Below are 23064 nucleotides of genomic sequence, written 5' to 3' on the forward strand. Positions count from 1 at the left end.
ATATTATAATTATTATGTTATATTATATATTATATTATATTATATTATATTATATTATATTATATTATATTATATTATATTATATTATATTATATTATATATACCCCATCTTGTAGTAAAATAAGACCGGGTCTTATATTAATTTTTGCTCCAAAAGATGCATTACAGCTGAGTGTCCGGCTAGGTCTTATTTTTGGGGAAACACGGTAGTACATGATTAGTGTCAAGTAAAGGGCTACATAATCTCAGAGGCAGGAAAAATCATCATGCTGCAGGGTAGTTGGGTAAGCCATAGTTCATATCGGCACATTAAATCACTCAGGCATTTAATGGGGCTCCGGGAAAGTGGGGCACAGAATAAATTAGTTTTGATGGGGATGGTGATGTGGACTGAGTAGGGAACATGTTCACACCTCTCTGCTTTGCTGTTCCTCTATATGATGAATCCTTTCCAGAGAGCTCATCCATCCACTGATCTACCACATCTGAGAACTCCTGTGCTGGGAATTCTAAGAATTAAATGGCCAGGGAAGAGGGTGGGTTTAGGAGCTAGGCTGCTTGGGTTTTAATCCTGGCTCTGACATTTTTTTAAAATTTATTGGGGTGACAATTGTTAGTAAAATTACATAGATTTCAGGTGTACAATTATGTATTACATCATTTATAAATCCCATTGTGTGTTCACCACCCAGAGTCAGTTCTCCTTCCATCACCATATATTTGATCCCCTTTACCCTCATCTCCCACTCCCCACCCCCCTTACCCTCTGGTAACCACTAAACTATTGTCTGTGTCTATGAGTTTCTGTTTCTCATTTGTTTGTCTTGTTCTTTTGTTGTTTTTGGTTTATATACCACATATCAGTGAAATCATATAGATCTCTGATTTTTCTGTCTGACTTATTTCGCTTAGCATTACACTCTCAAGATCCATCCATGTTGTCACAAATGTTCCTATATCATCTTTTCTTACCGCCGAATAGTATTCCATTGTGTATATATACCACAACTTCTTTATCCATTCATCTATTGAAGGACATTTGGGTTGTTTCCATGTCTTGGCCACTGTAAACAAAGCTGCAATGAACATTGGAGCACATGTGTCTTTATGTATAAATGTTTTCAGATTCTTTGGGTAGATACCCAGGAGAGGGATTGCTGGGTCATATGGTAATTCTATTCGTAATTTTTTCAGGAACCTCCACACTGCCTTCCACTGGCTCTGACATTTATTGTGGTCTTGGACAAGTGACTTAACCATCCTGTGACTCAATTTTTCTCATTGGTAGAATGGGAATGGTAATAATGGTAATTGGTAGAATGGGGATGGTAATGTTACCTAATAGAGTTGCTGGGAGGATTAAATGAGGTAAGTTGTATAAGACACTTACCTCAATGCTGGTTGCATACTATTCATTCATAAAATAAATATTTATCGAGTGTTTGTGATGTTGCAGGCATTTTCCCAGTGCTAGGATATAGCAGTGAAGAAGAGAGACAAGGTCTCTTCTCTTTCGGCTCTGTTAAATGCTGATGGGGAAGAAGGGGATTCAGGTCCCTTACTCAAGGGACCTTTAATCTAGTATCTTTACTTTCTGCTCTATCAATTCTAATTCTTAGTCTGCAAGTTATCACTTAGCTTATTTTCATTCCTTTTAAACTATGCAAGCATTAAAGCTATGAATTCCCTTTAAACACAGATTTGGTCATATCCCATGAGATTTGGTGTTGAGTGTTTTCATTACCAATATTTTCCAAGCACTTTGCAATTTTGGTTTTGATTTGTACTATTTCTACTTTTTAATGTATTGTAGTATTCCATGTTTGATGACTCTGTATTTTTGTTGTCCCTGCTATGTGTCCAATGCTATGCTCCAAAGGAAGAGAGACAATGAAGAGACCTGTTTGACTTGAAAGCTTTAGAAGGGGCTAGGGGAGACAGGACTAGAAAAGACTGTTAATGAAGTGTATTGAGTGTTAGGCTTCATGGGTTGGTTTCTCTTCTAATGAGGAGACACTGTAGTTATTGAAAAGAAGGACAATAATGATAGGGTTGTTACACTATTTTGGGAATTATTAGCCAGTGTCATTGTTCAGAATGTCTTGAGAGGAAGAAGGAGGCTAGAGGCAGAGGGTCCAGTTAGGAGATTTTCATGTTAGTCTAGGACATTGGTTCTCAAATCTGAGTGTGCATAAATATCCCCAGGAGGGCTTGTTAAGACACAGCTTGCTGGGTCCCACCCCCAGAGTTTCTGATTCAGTCTGTGGTAGGGCCTGAAAATTTGCATTTGCATTTCTGGCAAGTTCCTCTGGTGATGCTAATGCTGCTGGTCTAGGGACTCCACTTTGAGAACCACTCAACCTGGAGAGAGATGATGAGAACCAGAGGCAGAGTGGTGGGAGCTGGGATGGAAAGGAAAATATGTAAAATATATTGGGAAAGAAGAAACCACATAGCTTAGGGATTAGATATGGAGGAAAGGGAGATGAAAGACTCAAAGATGACTCCAGAGTATGAAACCTAGGTATTTCAGAGGCTAGGGGAATCACCAAGGCAAAAACCAAAACATCTAGGGGTGGAATGAAGTCATGTGTCAGCTACTAGAAAAATATGTGAGTACCTGTACCCATCCTGCATCTGCATTGTGGCACTCTGTTGAAAGGCCTCCTGTCCTTCTTCAGGAGAGAGGCTGATAAGAAGGATTTTTCCTCTCCTTTTTGAGAATGTAACCTTTGAGTAGAGGAAGAAAATGAAGATAGAGAGCAGAGGGTAGGGAGGGTAGAAGGAACTTGGATATTCTGGAAACGGAGAGCCTTTTGGGTTGTTAAGTATTAAGGAAAACTCAGCATGGGCCATGCAGGGTGGTTCCAGGATACCACCAGAGATGCTATTTCTGAGAGTAAACAGTTGCCACAACAGGGCGTCTCAACTCTAGCCTACCTAACATTTCCAGTTCGAAGGCTTCTGAACTTGCTGCCCTACTGTCCTTGGCTATTTCCCAGCATATAGGGACTCCTCTTACCTGCTTCTCTCCACTGGGCCGCCTATAGCTGAGCAGAAGCTCCACAGCGCCCACTACCTCCTTTCGGATGGCGTAGAGCAAGGCATCACCTACGTACACGTTGTGCTTTAGCAGTAGGTCCATGATCTCCAAGTTCTCATTCTCAATAGCAATGAGCAGGGCACTCCGGCCCAAAGGATCCATGCAGTTGATGTTGACATTGTAGTAGATCTCAGCCTCCTGTAGGGCCTGCTTCACAGTGGCGTAGTCCCCCTTCTCTACAGCATTGAGGAAGGCCTTCTCCTCTGCAGAGAGCTCTGTTTCAGCCCTCACAATTTGCAGCAGAATGCGGTCTCTGTATGGTGAGTAGTTGACCTTTTTGTAGTATAGTTGGGCCATGGTTGATATCAATTTAGAAACCTGAGTGAGGAGAGAGAGGGAGATGAAAGACATTCTTAGGTACCTGAAGGTCTCAAATGGCCAGTTATGGAGGCAGACTGAATAAGGGATTGGAAAATTCGAAACTCTTTTAATGTCATAATCTTTTTCTTCTTGCAAAGGAGTATAGCTGAAAAAGCCCAAGCATTTGGGTCAGAAAGACCTGGGTTCAAATCCTGGCTCTACCAGCTCTGTGACCTTGGATAAGTTACTCAAGGCAAGCCCTCCGTGTTTCAGTTTATTAAGGTTATCAATATTAACAATATTTATAGCAGTTATCATTAATGACTGCTCACTGTGTTCCAGGACCTGTGCTCAAGAATGATTTTCGCCTCATAAAGCCATTGCGAGAGTTAAGTAAGATAATGCATTATTAAACCAACTGGCTCAGGGTAAACCTCCTGAGACATGGCACAGTCTATTAATAGTTCCTTCCTTCCCTTCTGCTGCCTGAAAATACTCCTGATAATACTTCTGATTAGTGATGCAATGTTGGAGCTCATCTTTGGCCAATTTCCCTTGCGCTCAGGGCTTGTGGGCTTGTGTTGATTTTCAAGATTACATTTTCATCTGCCCCAGATGCAAATCCTGGATTGCAATCTCATTTTAGTGCTACCTGAAACCACACTTCTTGATGCTGCTCACTGGGGAAAGGGTATTGGTTCCAATAGGCCAACACCAGCTGCAAAAGAAAAACATGCACCCATTCTACCCAATCATGATTTTTTTTTCCCTCCACCATTCCAAACCAAGGAGCTGACAGATCTGAGAATCTGATTCAAATCTGAGAAGTGAATGGTCTGTTTTACATGTACCACATCTAAAGCCAGATTTTCATAGAATTAATTTTAAAGTAAAACCTATTATTGTGTTCCTGCAATGTGTTTAACTTTCTCTGGGAGAAAGTAAGACAGTCTTTGCCTTCAATTGCATATAATGAATCACAGTATAAAGCTCCTGCCTTGTAGTTCACAGGTCAAATTCAAGCACATTCTTCATTGACTCCTTGTACTAGCCCTGTGAAACAGGAATGGCTATCTTCTCCCGGGGAGAAGATGAGGCTCAGATGCATTAGGTGATTGGCTCTCCTTTCCTCCTATCCCTGAGGCCTCCAGGATCCTCTGGAGGCTGTTTGGATGGACTTATTTAAGTGTTTTTCATTACCAAAGTGTTTTGCCAGCAAAAGGAAATGGTAATGTAATAAAGGGCCTCTTGTCTCATCTTGATATAAGAGAGATGAAGACATTAAGCTCCCACAAATATTTGTCTCACTTTTCCAGGTAATTACATCCCTGTCTTGGCAGAGAGAGAAGCATATATTATACCAAATGACATTTGCAATTTATGTGCTTGTGATCTTCTGGGAACTTAGTATTTGAAGGTGAATGTTACCTCTTGCCCTGAATAGTCCTAAATGGCAAATCTCAGGAGAGCAAGGTGCTGTGTGGCTGTCTTGAGAAGCACTGATATTTTCCAGTGCTACTTTCAAGTAACTCAGCAGTGACTGAAAGAAAGTAGTACTTAGAGTACACATTTGTCACTACACAGCAAATTACTTTAATAATACTAAATGTAGACTGCCTCCCTGTCTCCATTATAAACAAAAAGGGAGGAGGAGGAAGAGACAGTGTGATTTCCTGGAAAGAGACTCAACAACCCAATTCAGTTTATATTTATTTAATCAATGTGAACATCATGGAAGCCTTCTGCGTCCCTAGCACTATACTAGTCAATTTTGGAGGCTACGAAATCACAGATCTCTGCTTTCATCATTTCTCACTGGGACCATTTCACAGCCTTAGAATTTATCATCCTGACTCCATTCTCTCTCCTTCCAGATTGTCTATGACACCATCCCCAAATTATCTCATGAAACATAAACCTGATCCCATTTTACTCCTCCTTGGTTAATTTCCTGCTGTTCATGTGATAAAATTAACACTCCTGTCTGAGGTCTACTAGGTCTTGGCTTGTGTTTACCTCGACAACTTCATCTTAAGCCACTGTCTCGCCCTCATTCACTGTTTTTTTCTTTATTTAAATTTATTTTAAATTATAGTTGACGTACAGTAGTATATTAGTTTCAGGTGTACAACATAGTGATCAGACATTTATATAACTTATGAAGTGATCCCCCCAATAAGTCTTGTACCCATCTGACACCATACATAGTTATTACAATATTATTGACTATATTCCCTATGCTGTATTTTACATCCCTGTGACTATTCTTTAGCCTTGTGGAACTTATTTCAATTCTTCCCACATGCCAAGATTTTTTCGACCTTAAGACCTTTGATCACCACCTAGAACACTCTTCTCTAGCTGTTATTCACCTTTCCAACCTCAATAACATGTCACTCACTGGCTCAGCGCAACCCTCACTAACTACCCTCTATAAAGTAGTTCCTTCATAGTCTTCTCTCCATTGTACTATTTTCCTTCTTGATGATTACCATAATTTTTAGTTATATATTTCTCTGTCTTACTGGGTAATTATTTGTATGTCCAATTAGCCATAAATCTTAAGTGCAGAGATTGCATCTGGCCTGTTTCTCTAGCACCTGTACCTAACCAAGTTCCCAGCACACTCTGGATGCTTGATACATGTATGATGAATGAATGAGTAAATATTCCATGATATTTTCTTGTCTCTCTCCGTCCCACCTTAAGTTCAAACCATACTGAGCCATGTTCTCTGAATTGTCGTCTTATGACAATTTGCACATGGCTTCATCCTACTCTCTCTACTTAACAAAATCGTTCTTTACTTCAGTATCTTGCTTATAGTTCCCCTTTTCTATGAAGCCTTCTCCCAATACTCTCAGAAAGTTAGCCAATCTTCCTCTGAGTTTGCCATGAAGACTTGGATCACAATTTTCCAATGTCACCCAACTGCATGTTTGTCTTCCTGCCACTAGGGTAGGAGTACCTTGATTCCTGTCTTCCGAGCACTCACACAGGGTCTGCCACACAATGGATGCCTAACAAATGGATATGTTTATCTAATGAGCAAATACAATCTAGCTGAGGAGGATTGGCAAGGTTATGGAATGAAGTGCTAAATTATGTGGTACTGATTTGAAGTTTTCGGATTTCAGAAAGGGCACAGGGAGGGCTGGAAGTTTGAGAGAAGGTTTAATGGAGGAGACAGCTCTTAATCCAGTCCTTGGAAGATGAATTAAATGTAAAAATGTGCAGGTAGTCCAGGCACTGCAGAGTGTAAGAGCAAAGGTGGTGAGATTGATCATGGCCTAGTTGGGAGACAGTGGTGGGGGCATATTTTCCAGGCTATAATAAAATATAAGGATTAGAGGTGAGCTAAAATTCCAAGTTAACAGCTCATAACCTCAGTTTCCTCATCTGAAAAAAATCATCTTAAACATTTGCTGCCCATTTGCCACTTAATAGTCTACCATGAAAAGAAAGGCTGGGTATCTTTTCAGATGGTGTCACTGGTGGTGCTGGGCTAAGCATTACTGCTATAAGAAGATCTGTGTCCACTTGAGTAAGGCATTGCTATGTGGGAAACTAAAGACAAATGTATCCCAGGGAAAGGTGAGAATGGAGAGAACTAACTTAGTCAGTGCTCTATTATGTTTCAGCCACTGGGCCAGGAGCTGGTGCAATAAAACAAGTATTATAGTTTTGAATATATAATATCTTAGGTGCTGTGCCAGGTACTGTGGCAATATTATTACTGCTTCGAATAGTAATGATAATGAAAGCAACAAGGAGTACCATTCGTTAAATTCTCACTATGTTCCAGATGCATGGGTTATAGTATTGAAGAGAGAGGACAGTAAAATCATGGTGATTTGAGACTGGAAGTAAGTATAATTGAATGATATATAGTCAATTCAGAGTCCAGTTTTACTTTTAATCTCTTGCATTTGAAGTTAATCTGGCCTGTTACATTTTCGGTGGGTTGCGTTATGAGAAGCTTCATAGTATTCCCTTGTAGAGAAAAATATCTTTTCCAGAGGTTTGTCTGAGATTGTACTATGAGAGTCACTCCTTTGCTTCAGGTCACTACATCTCTAAAAGTAACCCTGCAAGGAATAATAAATCACATGGCTGAACAGATAGTAGCAACTTAATGAGGAAAGTTGCTATGGCCTTTGGAGTACAATGGCCTTGGAAGTACAGAGATGTGTGTCTAGGACAGGGAAAATATGATAGAGGACAAAAGGTAGTCCTGGTATCCAGCCTTGGAAATCTCTTTTATGTAACCATGTCCACCTCTACACTATCCATTGAATGATATAAAATGGGTTCCCTGGAGTGTCAGTCTACATGTAGGCTTATGTAGATGTCCAGTGACTTGTGTAGTGCCCTGCCCTCTTCCAATCTCCACAGCCAGAGCCACTTGACCCTCACAGCTTTCGCCTCAGCCTCACTCTGGGCTCTGAGACCAATCCACTATCCACATTGTTGCTGTTAGTCCTCTTCTGCCATTATTCTGGGACAATTAACTAATAATAGAATTTCTGCAATCTCCTGAGGGTATATTATTGGGAAGTTCCCTTCCCATCACACTTTATACTTGGTAGATTGCATTCATCGGCTATTAACCTAAGGCAAGAGATGAGGTTTGCTTTCCCTTCATTACACACTGGCCTTGAGGTGTACTCTTAACTGAACAAAATGAAACCAGCCAGCACTTAATACCATTCTACAAGTGAACCCCACTCCCAATATCGTCCCCCAAGGCTGAAAGATTAGAAATGGCCAAACTGGCTGCCTCAGGGGGCTTATCATTTTCTTTCTTTTTTGTGCTTCTTTTTTCTATAATGGGATCTGTGACATTTCTGGGCTTAAATGATGTGATTTAAAGAGCAAGATCAATTGGCTGGGCAGAAGGTCAGGAGCAAAGTGGTCATACCAAATCCTAGCCCATATCACTGCCCAGCTCAAGACTTTGTGAGGAGAAAAAGCCTTGCTTTCCACCTAACTAAAAAAAAAAAGTGTCTTTGGAGGGACATGGTATCTGTGTGTGGCTTGCATCCTGTGCCATGAGGATTGAGCTTGAATGGCAAAACCCTTGTAACCTCTCATCCTTATCCAAGCTTATCGTTCCACTTGTTCATCTATTCAGAGCTCTTTAAGGCAAGTAGATTTAATCTGAGAAACTTGTACAATTTCAAGTGTGAATGGCAGATAATAAATACATTTAATTAATATATACCAGACACTATGATAGAAACTGATTGCAGTGGCTAGTGACTTAAAGCAATACATTTTCTAGGGGAAAAAATTACATTAAAACAGGAAATTTGAATGTCCAATTCAAAGAGTAACTAGAGATGGCAGAGTACATGAATGCTGCACTTGCCTCCTCCCATGACAGCATTAAAATTACAACTAAATTATAGAACAATCAACCTGGAGAACCATCTGAAGTCTAGCTGAACATAAGGCCTATAACTAAGAATATAAAAAAGAATACACATTGAAACTGTAGGAGGGGCAGAGATGCAGAACAGGCCAGCCCAACATCTGCAAGTGGTGATTGAGAATCTCAGCTGTGGATGTCCCCCATGGAGGAGCAAGGGACCACAGACCCTCGCTGTCTCCCCAGCCTGTAGTTCTGGTGCTGGGAAGAGGAGCCCACATAGCATCTGACTGTGAAAAAGAGTGGGAATTCTGTTGAGGTGCGATGGAAGGCTGAGGCACCACATGTCCTCTTACAAGGCCCACATACAGACTAATTCACTCACAGGTACTCACGCTGGACTCTGACTGAGGGACGGTGATTCAGGAGGCATCAGACATACAGGGGGAGACTGAGTTGTATGATTTCATGGCAAGGACCGGAGAGAAAACTGCTGTTTTTATTGTATAGAATCCACCTCCCATGAAGCCAGTGGGCATGCATCATCATTCCTTTGTTGAACCCTCCACTACATGGCCAAATCTGAATCTGCATTGGCCTGGTGAACTCTACTTGCTACACTCACTCACTCCACCCTGGTGACTCCGTAGGACCCCACTCCACTCAACTCGTGCAACTCCAGAGACACTTGGAAAGCAGCCAGTCCCACCCGCATCGCACTCTTTCTTGAACAACTCTCAGGGATCCATGGATGCCAGACAGGTGGAGGCTGACCTTGATGTGCTGTGAGACTTTTGCTGAATAGCTCCAGGTTCAGCACTGGCACCAAACCAGAATCTATGTTAACCTGGTGACCACCACTTGTCCCCCACCCTGGTAAGTCCTTGAGACACTGCTTCACTCAGGTCTCATACCACGCAATGTTTTATCAGTGGTTGAGCCTTATGGGAGCCATGTGCAACAGCAGGCCTTGGGGTCTCCTGGACTTTTTGCAGAGCTACCCCAGGCCCAACACTGGTGGTAGCCATCCTTGGCTCACAGCGTGGCCTCTCCCACACATCTCCTGGTCCAACCACAGATTGCTTTGTAGGTCCTACCAAGTAGTCCCTGGCCAGTCACAGGCAGTAGTTTACCTGGGCCTACACCAGAGGCCCTGTCAAGAGGCCCTGGAACCAACATACCTGGAGGTCGGCATCACACCACAGCAGAGCACCATCCAATTAGCCCCACGAGTGAAATGCTGAAAGGGTGGTCTCGAAAGGAACCAGAGCCTGTGGGTGTGAATCCCACTCCACAGGATAAACCCCCTCCACAGTACCCCATAAGTTGTAGACATGGTCAATTCCCAATCCACTGAGCCTGAGGGTTAAACCAAACCCACTGATATGCCAAAATCAATCAAGGCTCAATTACAAGAGGAAGGAACACACAACCCACACAACACTCCTGGACCACCCAGCGCAGGTGACCAGGGAGACTGCCACTAGGTCCCACAGGGACCCTACTGTATAAGGCCACCCAGCCACAACTGGGAGATGTAGCAGATCTACAAAATACATAGAAAGGGACACAGAGAGGCAGCCAAAATGAGAAAACAAATAAATATGTCCCAAATGAGAGAACAGGAGAAAACTCCAGAAAAAGAGCTAAGCAAAATGAAGGCAAGCTGACTACTAGATACAGAATTCAAAACGATGGTTATAAGGATGCTCAGTGACTTAGGGGTAGAATAGATGAACTCAGGAAGAACTTCAACAAATAAATAGGAAGCATAAAAACAGACATAGAAACCATAAAAAGGAACCAGTCAAAAATGTAGCATACAAAAACTGAAATGAAGAATGGACTAAAAAGAATCACCATCAGACTAAATGAAAAAGAGGATTGAATCAGCTATTTAGAAGACAAGGTACCAGACAATACCCAACTGGGAAAGAAAAAAGGAGAGAAAAAAAAAGAAATTAGGAGAGTTTAAGAAAACTCTGGAACAACATGAAGCATAACAAACTTTGCATCATAGGGATACCAAAAGGAGAAGAGAAAACTCAAGAGATTGAGAACCTATTTAAAGAAATAATGAGTATAAAATTTTCTAACCTGATGAAGGAAATAGAAAAATAAGTCCAGGAATGATATAAACAAGTTGAACCCAAAAAGACCCACACCAAGACACATTATAATTAAAATGCCACAGGTTAAAGAAAAAGAATCTTAAAAGCAATGAAAGAACATCAACTAGTTACTTACAGGGGAGCTCCCATAAAATTCTCAGCTGATTTTTCAACATAAAGTTTCCAGGCAAGAAGGAATTAGCACGGAATATTCAAAGTGATGGAAAGCAAGGACCTACAGTCAAGACTACTCTACCCAGCAAGGCTATCATTTAAAATCAAAGGACAGATAAAGAGCTTTCCAGACAGGAAAATGCTAAAGGAGCTCATCACAATCAAACCAATATTACAAGAAATATTAAAGGGACTTCTTTTAGATGAAGAAGAAGGGGATGGGGGGAGAACATAAAGATGAATAATAAAATGGCAATAACTATGGATCTATCAATAATCACTTTAAATGTAAGTGGATTACATATTCCAATCAAAAACACAGTGTAACTAAACAAATAGGAAAACAAGACCCATACATATGCTGTCTACAAGAGAATCACTTCAGATCGAAAGACACTGGCTGAAAGTAAAGGGATGGAAAAAGATATTTCATGCAAATGGAAACAAACAAACAAAAACCTGGGGCAGCAATAGTTATATCAGAAAACACAGACTTTAACACAAAGGCCATAATAAGAGACAAAGAAAGACATTACATAATGATAAAGGGATCGATTGACATTTATACAATGGAGTATTACGCAGCCATAAAGAAGAAAGAAATCTTATCATTTGCAACAACATGGATGGACCTAGAGAACATTATGTTAAGTGAAATAAGTCAGAAAGAGAAAGACAAATACCATATGATCTCACTTATATGCGGAATCTAAAGAAAAGAATAAGTGAATGAACTAATCAGAAACAGTTTTGGAAACATGGAGGAAAAACAGAGGGTTGCTAGAGGGGCGGGGGGGTGGGGATAAGGGGAAGGTGAGAGGTTTTGGGAACGTACAGAGGGATAGTGGATGGGGGGAGGGGGGTTCACACAGTGTGAGGGATATAAATGATAAACGTCTAAGTTTTGCTTTGTCTTGTGCACCTGAAACTAATTAAAAAAAAAAAAAAAGGGATCGATTGAACAAGACGATATAATCCTAGTAAACATCTATGCACCCAACAAAGAAGCACCTAAATATATAAAGCAAATATTGCTGGACATAAAAGGTGAGATCATCAGTAATACAATCATAATAATACAATCATAGTAGGGGATTTTAACACCCCACTGATATGAATGGACAGAAAACCAGTAAGGAAACATTGGCCTTAAATGACATACTAGACCAGATGGAATTTATTGATATTTTTAGAGAATTCCACCCCAAAGTAGCACAATATGCATTCTTTTCAAGTGCACTTGGAACATTTTCAAAGATAGATCATGTGTTAGGCCACAAAACATGTCTCAATAAAATCAAGAAGATTGAAATCATATCAAGTATCCTCTCTGACCACAATGGTCTGAAACCAGAAATCGATTACAAAGAAACCCTAAAAAACACACAAACATGGAGGCTAAATAACATGCTACTGAATAATGAATGGGTTCACAATGAGATCAAGGAAGAAATCCAAAGATACTTAGAGACAAATGAAAATGAAAACAAAACAACCCAAAACTATGGGACAAAGCGAAAGCAGTCCCAAGAGGGAAATTCATAGTAACACAGGCCTACCTAAAGACAAAATAAAAATCTCAAATACTCAATCTAACCTTACACCTAAGGGAACTAGAAAAAGAAAGGCAAACACAGCCCAAAGTGAGTAGAGGGGAGGCAAGAAGAAAGGTCCAAGAGGAAATTGATGAAATAGAGGCTAAAAATTTTTTTTAAGTAAATCAATACAAAAGATCAATGAAACCAAGAGCTAGCTATTTGAAAAGATAAACAGAATTGTGACGTCATCAAAATGGTGGCGTGAGGTGAGCCTCTGGAAATCTCCCCTGGAATTTACAACAAATTGAAAAACTATAACTCCACAAAGGACTCCCTGCACAGCAGACAGGCAAGATGAAGAGTCTCACTACTGAATTCACCTAAAGGTGGGCAGGGGAGGAAGGAAGGGAGAAGTGCAGAGACAGAGCCGAACGGGCACAGAACGCAGACCTAGCTCAGTGTTCCGAACTTGTTGCATTCCAGAATTACTGCAGCTGTGGGAGAGGATAAATTCCGACTGCTAGGGCTCTGTTTATAGCCCACAGGGCTCAGAGGACAGCATATAACACAGGTGAACCCAATGCTCACGGCAGAGACCTCAGAGCAAAGACTGAGGGAAGAAGGCTGAAAACGGTGGTTTAAGCCCTCACTGACACAGAAAACAGAAGCCTTAGGCACTGAGAATAGCCGCCCCCTCCCTACCCTCCCAGAGCTCGACCCACCCCCACCTACCCAGTGCTAGAAGCAGAACATTAGCAGTTTCAGATCAAAAGAACAGAATATATGCAGTTCTGAGAAATGTGGTCCGCAGACACAGATTCAAAGCCCAACTAGTTCTGGCAAAGAGGAGGTAGCTGTGGAAGCAGGACAGGCTGTGGTGGTGGTTGCCACCATTGCTCTGGGCCAATTTGCACAACTCACCCTGCCCCTGTCCCCACCTATCTGGGCAGATCCCTGCAGGAGTAAACAGAACTGCTGAAACACACAGGCTCTGAATCTGGTGCAGGAAGAACTTTGGAACTTCAAAAGCTCTCCTCATCTCCACAGGAACGGGGTGCCCTATGACCCAGGCAAACTGTTAACAGAGGAGAAGCCCGCCTTCCAGGGAATTCCCCCATTGTGTGAGAAGCTGGAATAGTGCAGAGAAAACATAATACTACAGTGTGAGAGAAAAAAAGGCTGCAGTCACAGAGAAAATAAAACATTCTACCAACATGTACTGGAAAACAAAAGAAAGACCTCTTCCTATCAACCTGTTGCAGAACCCACTCATGTAGATGTCTAGGAAGAAAAACAATAAATTATTAATTGCCATGAATAACCAAGGCAACAAGATAGCTCAGAAAGTAAGTCTCCAGAAAGTGAAATTAAAGATATGGAAAAATGTGGAGTGCCGTCATAGGAATGGTGGCAGCGGGGCACACTTTTTGAGTTCTCCTCCAGATCTTATCACAAAAAGGACATCTATAACCCATCAAAGTACTCTGCTCATCACGGAGAACAGCTAAGAGACTCGTGCAAGGATTACTTGAAGGTGGGCAAATTGGGTGAGCAGGGGAAGAGGGAAGGGAGCAGAGTGGAGATGCGGCCCACATCTGCGGCTGTGGGAATGAGGCTGCACCTGCAACGGTGGAAACGCTGCCAGCATCCACAGCTGCAGAGACGCAGGGGATCCCCCAGGAGGGAACAGAGAACACAAAAGCCAGGAGGTGGGCTCCTTCCCTGAATTCCACAGATGATCTCTCCAGCCAAGGGGGCAGCCAGTTGGGCCCTAGGACAAAGGACAAAAACTCCATACCTGGGCCCCTCCCCCCACTCTTCCAATCCTACTCCCACCCTTCCAGAGATTTAAACTGGCCCCTGAATTGAGGAGTAGTTTCAGATTACAGAGGAGCCCTAGTGCTCAGGCACTGGGAAGACCCTCGTGCAGCTCTGACCCACGGAAGAGGCTGAGAAGAGTGTGATTTTTGCTGGGCTAGGAAAGAAGAGACTTCTCCACCCCCAGCCACCACCTTTTCTGGCCTGCGGGAAGAGTGTGACACGGCTGGGCTGGGAGAGAGAAGACCCCTCCACTCCCAGCCCCCACCCTTTCTGGCCCGCCTAGGGCAGGGAAATTACACCTAGAGAGGAACTCCCAGGGATCAGCAGTAGGTGGAAGACGAGCTCTGGGCTTTCAGCAGCTCAGAAATCTCCCGCCTGCCACACACACACACACACACACACACACACACACACACGGAAGAAGTGCCCTAAGACTCAGGAGAACTGGATACAGGGCTGGTGGTGCTACTCTCAGTGTGCATGTGTACAGGCAAGGGCAGAAACTGCACTGACTTTGTAGAAACTACCATCCAAACCCCTCAGCCCCACGCATTTAAACCTGTAGTCCCAACATCACTCTGGGCACCAGGTGATCGGCTCTGCCTGCACAATACACAGAGGACTCTGGTACAGCAGAGGACAACCTGGAGATTAATTGGTAGGCTTAAGGCAAGACTGGCACTGCTTTTTCTTTTTTTTTCTTTTTCTTTGTTTTGTCTTTATATCTTTCCTATCTTTGCCTGTGTTGAGTGGGGGTTGTCAGTTGTTTTTACATGTGAATGTATTTGATTTTTTCTTCACTGTTGTTGTTGTGCTTGGTGATTTGCTTTGTTCTGAAATTGCCCTACCAGGGCCCAGCTTAAGAGGCACAAAATTCAACAAACCCAGAGGCCAACACCACACCAAACCAGAGTAATACTGGATTTGACACACCCAGAGGGAATTCTCTACAGGCACAAGAGCCAATAGAGGACAAACCACATTTAAGTGGTCAACCCTCATGCAGTAGAACACCCTGCGCTGGGCAGAACCAAGACTCACAACTAGTCAGTCTAGGAGTTAACCCCACCTACTCACAAGCAAAAAGCAATTAAAGATCTTTATTTAACAGGACAACATACACAACACAAGAGTCACCTTTGGACCACACGTAGAGGAGAAGAATGAAGTAGTATAAGTCAAATATAAAGGACACATACTACATAAGATAACCCAGCAAGAACTAAGAACTATAGGGTCTCTACATAATACATCTAAGTAAACACAGAGAGTCAGCCAGAATGGAGAAACAAAAGAAACATGTCCCAAATAAAAGAAGAGAAGAAACCTGCAGAAATGGAACCAAATGAAACAGAGGTAACAAACCTATCAGAGACAGAGTTCAGAACACTGATAATAAGAATGTTTAAGGAGCTTAGAGATGACATAAAGAAGGATAGAGAAATCAGAATGAACAACCAGTGAGAAATAACACAATTATGAAATAAAGAACTCACTTGAAGGAATTAACAGCAGGTTAGATGAAGCAGAGGATCAAATCAGCGACTTAGAAGACAAGTTAGCAGAGATCACCCAAACAGAACAACAGAAAGAAAAAGATAATAAAAAACAATGAAGATGGTTTAAGAGACCTCTGGGATAACATCAAGTGCAACAACATGTGCATCATAGGAATACCAGAAGGTGAAGAGAGGAAGCAAGGGATCGAGAACATATTTGAAGTAATAATGTCCGAAACTTCCCTAACCTGATGAAGGAAGCCAACATACAAGACCAGGAAGTACAGAGAGTTCCAACCAGGATAAACCCAAACAGGTCCACACCAAGACACATTTTAGTTAAAATGGCAAAAGTTAAAGACAAAGAGAGAATCCTAAAAGCAGCAAGAGAAAGACAGAGGCTTACATACAAGGGAAGTCCCATAAGACTATCAAATGACTTTTCTACAGAAACACTGAAGGCCAGGAGGGAGTGGCAGGAGATACTCAAAGTGATGGAAAACAAAGCCCTACCACCTAGATTCCTTTATCCAGCAAGGCTATCATTTAAAGTTGATGTAGAGATAAAGAGCTTCCCAGAAAAGAATAATCTAAAGTAATTTATTACCACTAAGCCAGCATTGCAAGAAATACTAAAAAGACATTTGTAAATAGAAGAAAAATGAAAACAATCTACAAATTTAAAAATGGCAATAACTACGTACCTATCAATAATCACTTTAAATGTAAACGGATTAAATGCTCCAATCAAGAGACATAGGGTGGCTGAGTGGATAAGAAAGCAAGACCCTTGTATATGCTGTATACAAGAGACTCACCTCAGATCAAAAGACACACACAGGCTGAAAGTGAATGGTAGGAGTAAGATATTTCATGCAAATGGAAATGAGAAAAAAGCTGGAGTTGCAATACTTACATCTGACAAAATAGACTTTAAAATGAAGAATATATTAAAAGAAAAAGATAGGCACTATATAATAATAAAGGGATTGATCCAACAAGAGGACATAACCCTATTAAACACCTATGCACCCAACATAAGAGCACCTAAATATATAAAACAGATATTGACTGACATAAAGACAGAGATCAACAGTAACACTATCATAGTAGAGGACTTCAACACAACTCTAACAATAGGGGACAGGTCTTCCAGACAGAAAATCAATACAAAAACAACGGCCTTAAATGACACGTTGGACCACTTGGATTTAATCGACATTTTCAGAGCATTTCACCCCAAACCTGCAGAGTACATGTTCTTGTCAAGCGCAAATGGACCATTTTCCAAAATAGACCATACATTAGGACACAAAACAAGTGTTGATAAATTTAAGAAAATTGAAATCATACCAATTGTCTTCTCTGACCACAGTGCTATGAAATTCGAAATGAACTACAGGAAAAAAATTGGAAGACACACAAATTCAGGAAGGATGAATAATATGTTAATAAATAATGAATGGGTCAAGCAGGAGATCAAGGAAGAAATCAAAAGATACCTCGAGACAAACGAAAATGAAAATACGACGACTCAAAATCTATGGGATGCCGAGAAAGCAGTCCTAAGAGGGTAGTTCATAGTATTGCAGGCCTACGTAAAGAAACAAGAAACATCACTAATCAGCAGTTTATCTTCACACTTAAGGGATCTGGAAAAAGAACAACAAAATAAGCCCAAAGGGAGTACAAGGAAGGAGATAATAAAGATGAGAGCGGAAATAAATGAAATAGAAACCAGAAAAACAATACATAAGATCAATGAATCCAAGAGTTGGTTCTTAGAGAAGATAAACAAAATTGACAAACCTTTAGCCAGACTCATTAAAAAAAGAGAGAGAGGACCCAAATTAATAAAATCAGTAATGAAAGAGGAGAAGTGACAACAGACACCGCAGAAATACAAAACATTTTTAAGAAATTACTATGAGCAACTGTATGCCAACAAATTTGACAATCTGGAAAAAATGGACAATTTTCTAGAGGCGTACAACCTTCCAAGGCTAACTCAAGAAGAAACAGAAAACCTGAATAGACTGATTAACACCAGGGACATTGAATCAGTAATCAACAATCTCCCAACAAACAAAAGCCCTGGACCAGATGGCTTTACAGGTGAATTTTGCAAAACGTTCAAAAAAGAATTATGACCTATTCTCCTCAAGCTGTTCCAAAAAATCCAGAAGGAGGGAAGCCTCCCAAACACTTTTTACAACGCTACTATCACCCTGATCCCCAAATTTGACAAAGACACCACAAAAAAAAAACCAAACAAACTACAGGCCAATATCTCTATTGAACATAGATGGAAAAATCCTCAACAAAATATTAGGGAACAGAATTCAGCAATACATTAAAAAGATCGATTGTCCAATGGAAAAATGGTGGCGCGAGGTAAGCCTCTGTAAAGCTCCCCTGGAATTTACAATGAATCGAACAACAATAACTCCAAAAAGGACTCCCTGCACAGCAGACATGCAAGACAAAGAGGCCCACAACCGAAATCACCTGCAGGTGGGAGATTTGTGCAAGCTGAAGAGTAAAGGGAGAAGTGGGGAGACGGAGCCGCGCGGGGGGAGGACGCAGACCTAGCTCAGTGCTCCGAGCTCGCTGTTTCCCGGAACTACTGCAGCTGTGGGAGAGGGAAGAATTCGGACTGTAGGGCTCCGCTTATGGACCCCAGGGTTGAGGGAACAGCATATAACATGGCTGAACCCAACACTCACGGAAGAGACCTCGGAGAAAAGACTGAGGGAAGAAGGCTGAAAAAGGTGGTTTAAGCCCTCACTGCTGAGCAGAGAATGGAAGCCTTAGGCACTGAGACTAGCCGCCCCCTCCCTCCCCACCCAGAGCTCGCCCCGCCCCCACTGGCCCGGTACTAGATACAGAACAGTAGCTGTGTCAGATCAAAAGAACAGTATATTTGCTGTTCTGAGAACTGTGGAACTCAGACACAAATTCGCAGCCCAACTAGTTCCAGCAAAGGGGAGGGAGCCGTGGAAGCAGGACCGGCTGTGGTGGTGGTCGCCGCCATTGCTCTGGGCCACCTCTCACAACTCACCCCACCCCTGACTCCACCTATCTGGGCGGATCCCTGCAGGAGTAAACAGAACTGCTGAAATATACGGGCTCTGAATCTGGAGTTGGAAGAGCTTTGGAACATTAAAAGCTGTCCGCATATCCACCGGGACACTGCGCCCTGTGACCTAGACGAACTATTAACAGAGGAGAAGCCCGTCTCCCAGGGAATCCCCCCATTGTGTGAGAAGCTGGAATAGTGCAGAGAAAACATAGCACTACCGTGTGGGAGGAGAAAAATAAGCTGCACTCGGATAAAAAAATAAAACATTCTACGAACAAGAACTGGAAAACAAAAGAAAGACGGCTTCCTATCAAACTGTTGCAGAAGCCACTCCTGTAGAGTTAATAGTAAAGCAGTAATTGCCATGAATAACCAAGGCAACAAGATAGCTCAGAAAGAAAGTGAAAAATCTCCAGAAAAGGCACTTAAAGATACAGAAATATGTGACTTAAATGACAGAGAATTCAAGATTGCAGTTCTGAAAAAACTCAACGAGATGCAAGAAAACACAGATAGGCAGTTAAATGAACTCAGAAACACAATCGAAGAACAGCATGAGCATTTTACGAAAGAGATTGAAATTTTAAAAAAGAACCAAATAGAATTTCTGGAGATTAAGAACTCAATAGAAGAAATTAAGAATGAAATAACCAGCTTAGGTAGTAGAGTTGACCAGACGGAGGAAAGAATCAGTGACATCGAAGATAGAAACCTGGAAATGACAAAGATGGAAGAAGAAAGAGACTTGAGACTTCAAAGAAATGACAGAACTCTACAAGAACTTTCTGACTCCATCAGAAAGAGCAATATAAGAATAATGGGCATACCTGAAGGAGAAGAAAGAGAGAAGGGAACAGAGAATATATTCAAACAACTTGTCGATGAGAAATACATAAACTTGTGGACAGAACTGGACCCTCGAATCCAAGAAGCAAGTAGAACACCTAATTACCTCAACACCAACAGACCTTCTCCAAGGCACATTGTACTGAAGCTGTCTAAAATCAACGACAAAGAAAGAATCCTCAAGGCAGCCAGGAAAAGAAGACGGTAACTTACAAAGGAAAGCCCATTAGATTATCATCAGATTTTTCAGCAGAAACTCTACAAGCCAGGAGGGAGTGGAACCAAATATTCAAACTATTGAAGGATAGAAATCATGAGCCAAGAATAATATCCAGCAAAGATATGCATTAGATGTGAAGGAGGCATAAAGACCTTTCCAGACATACAAAACCTGAGGGAATTTTCTAATACACGACCTGCACTACAAGAAATACTAAAGGAGGCTATTCGACAAACATCAACAGGGACAATTTGTGAGAACCAAAACCAAAATGGGGGTAGTAAAAGCCTGAACCAAAATACGGGAATGGAGAAAGTAAGCGTGCTGAAGAAAATGGAATACTCTAAATACCAACTTCCTTTTACATAAACTTAAGGGTAATCACTCAAAACAAAATCCAGAACTGAAATATATACTGTAATAAAAGAAGAAACAGAGGGAAACATCATAGAATACCACCACACAGAAATAATAGACAACAACGAAAAGGGAAAGAAACAATGGAGCCTTACCAGAAAACTAAACATAGAATGACAGGATATCCTCATATATCAATAATCAACCTAAATGTAAATGGACTGAACTCACCAATAAAAAGGCACAGAGTAGCAGATTGGATCAAAAAACTAAACCCAACCATATGCTGTCTCCAAGAGACACATCTCAGCTACAAGGACAAGCATAGACTCAAAGTAAAGGGTGGAAATTGACACTCCAAGCAAATGTTACCCAGAGAAAAATCAGGTGTAGCCATAATGATATCAGATGAAACAGACTTCAAGGTGAAAAAGATAACAAGAAACAAAGATGGACATTTCATAATGGTGAATGGGACTGTACAACAAGAAGACATAACAATCAATATTTTGCCCCCAATCAGGGAGCACCGAAATATAGCAAGCAACTACTAAGAGAATAATAGGGAGAAATTGACCAAAACACAATTATACTAGGGGACTAAAATACGTCATTGACAGCTATGGATAGGTCATCCAAACAGAAAATAAATAACAAAATAGCAGCCCTAAATGACACATTAGATGAAATGGACATAATTGATATATATAGAGCATTACATCCTAAAACATCAAACTATACATTCTTTTCTAGTGTACACGGAACATTCTCAAGGATAGACCATATACTGGGACATAAAATCAGTCTCAGCAAATTTAACAAGATTGAAATCATACCAAGCATATTCTCTTATCACAAGGCTTTGAAATTGGATATCAACTGCAAAAAGAAAGCGGGAAAAAACACAAATACATGGAGATTAGCCACCATACTTTTAAACAATGAGTGGGTCAAAGAAGTAGTTAGAGGAAAGATCAAAAGATACATAGAAACAAACGACAATGAAAATACATCCTACCAAAATTTTTGGGATGCAGCAAAAGCAGTTTTAAGAGGGAAATTTATCTCATTACAGGCCTATCTCAAGAAACAAGAAAACTCCCAAATAAATAACCTCATGTTACACCTTAAAAACTAGAAAAAGAAGAACAAGTAAAACCCAAGGTCAGCAGGAGAAAGGAAATAACAAAAATTAGAGCAGAACTAAATGAAATAGAACCAAAACCAATAGAAAAAATTAATGTGACAAAGAGCTGGTTCTTTGAAAAGATTAACAAAACTGAAAAACCTTTGGCTAGACTCACTAAGATTAAAAGAGAGAAGACACAAATTAACAAAATCAGAAATGAAAAAGGGGAAGTTATCACGGACACCACAGAAATACAAAGGATCATCCAAGAATACTATGAAGGACTATATGCCACCAAATTCAACAACCTAGAAGAAATGGACAAGTTCTTAGAAACATATAGCCTTCCAAGGCTGAACCATGAAGAACTGGAAAATCTAAACAGACCGATCACCAGTAACGAAATTGAATCAGTCATCCAAAACCTTCCCAAAAGCAAAAGTCCGGGACCAGATGGCTTCACTAGTGAATTCTACCAAACCTTCAAAGAGGATCTAATACCAATCCTGCTCAAACTCTTCCAAAAAATTGAAGAAGAGACAGTACTCCGTAACTCATTTTATGAGGCCAACATTACCCTGATACCAAAACCTGGTAAGGACAGCACAAAAAAAGAAAACTACAGACCAATATCTCTGATGAATACCGATGCAAAAATCCTAAATAAAATTCTAGCAAATCGAATGCAACAATGCATTAAAAAGATTATTCATCACAACCAAGTGAGGTTCATCCCTGGGCACAAGGATGGTTCACCATCTGCAAATCCATCAATGTGATACATCACATAAACAAAACAAAGGACAAAAATCATATGATTATATCAATTGATGCAGAAAAAGCATTTGACAAGATACAACATCCATTTATGATTAAAACACTTAATAAAATAGGTATAGAAGGAAAATACCTTAACATAATAAAGGCCATATATGACAAGCCCTCTGCTAATCTCATAATTAATGGAGAAAAACTGAAGCCCTTTGCTCGACGTTCAGGAACACGACAGGGCTGTCCCCTATCACCTCTGCTTTTCAACATAGTGTTAGAAGTCTTTGCCAGAGCAATCAGGCAAGAGAAAGAAATAAAAGGCATCCAAATTGGGAATGAAGAAGTTAAATTATCATTCTTTGCAGATGACATGATTCTATATATAGAAAACCCTAAAGACTCCACCAAAAAGCTATTAGAAACAATCAACGAATACAGTAAAGTTGCTGACTACAAAATCAACGCACAAAAGTCCATTGCTTTCCTATATACTAACAATGAAATATCAGAAAAAGAAATACAAAAATCAATTCCTTTTGCAATTGCAGCAAAAAGAATAAAATTCCTAGGAATAAACTTAACCAAGGATGTGAAAGACCTATAGGCTGAAAACTGTAAGATATTTTTGAATGAAATTGAAGAAGACACAAAGAAATGGAAAGACATTCCGTGCTCATGGATTGGAAGAATCAACATAGTTAAAATGGCCATATTACCCAAAGCAATATACAGATTCAATGCA

At 40.8% G+C, this 23064-nt stretch overlaps 1 protein-coding gene across 2 annotated transcripts in view; it reads right to left on the reverse strand.

The window, feature by feature from the left end:
- The window catches only part of TRPC5 (transient receptor potential cation channel subfamily C member 5), a 326934-nt gene that overhangs the window by 194398 nt on the left and 109472 nt on the right, over positions 1 to 23064 (reverse strand). For both annotated transcript variants that reach the window (XM_074323867.1, XM_074323866.1), the window contains one exon: positions 3023 to 3421. In XM_074323867.1, coding sequence (XP_074179968.1) covers positions 3023 to 3400 — 378 coding nt within the window. In that variant the 5' untranslated portion in view covers positions 3401 to 3421. The remainder of the gene's footprint in view (positions 1 to 3022; positions 3422 to 23064) is intronic.

The sequence above is a fragment of the Rhinolophus sinicus genome, chromosome X, assembly GCF_036562045.2.
Source record: "Rhinolophus sinicus isolate RSC01 chromosome X, ASM3656204v1, whole genome shotgun sequence".
Lineage (NCBI taxonomy): Eukaryota > Metazoa > Chordata > Mammalia > Chiroptera > Rhinolophidae > Rhinolophus > Rhinolophus sinicus.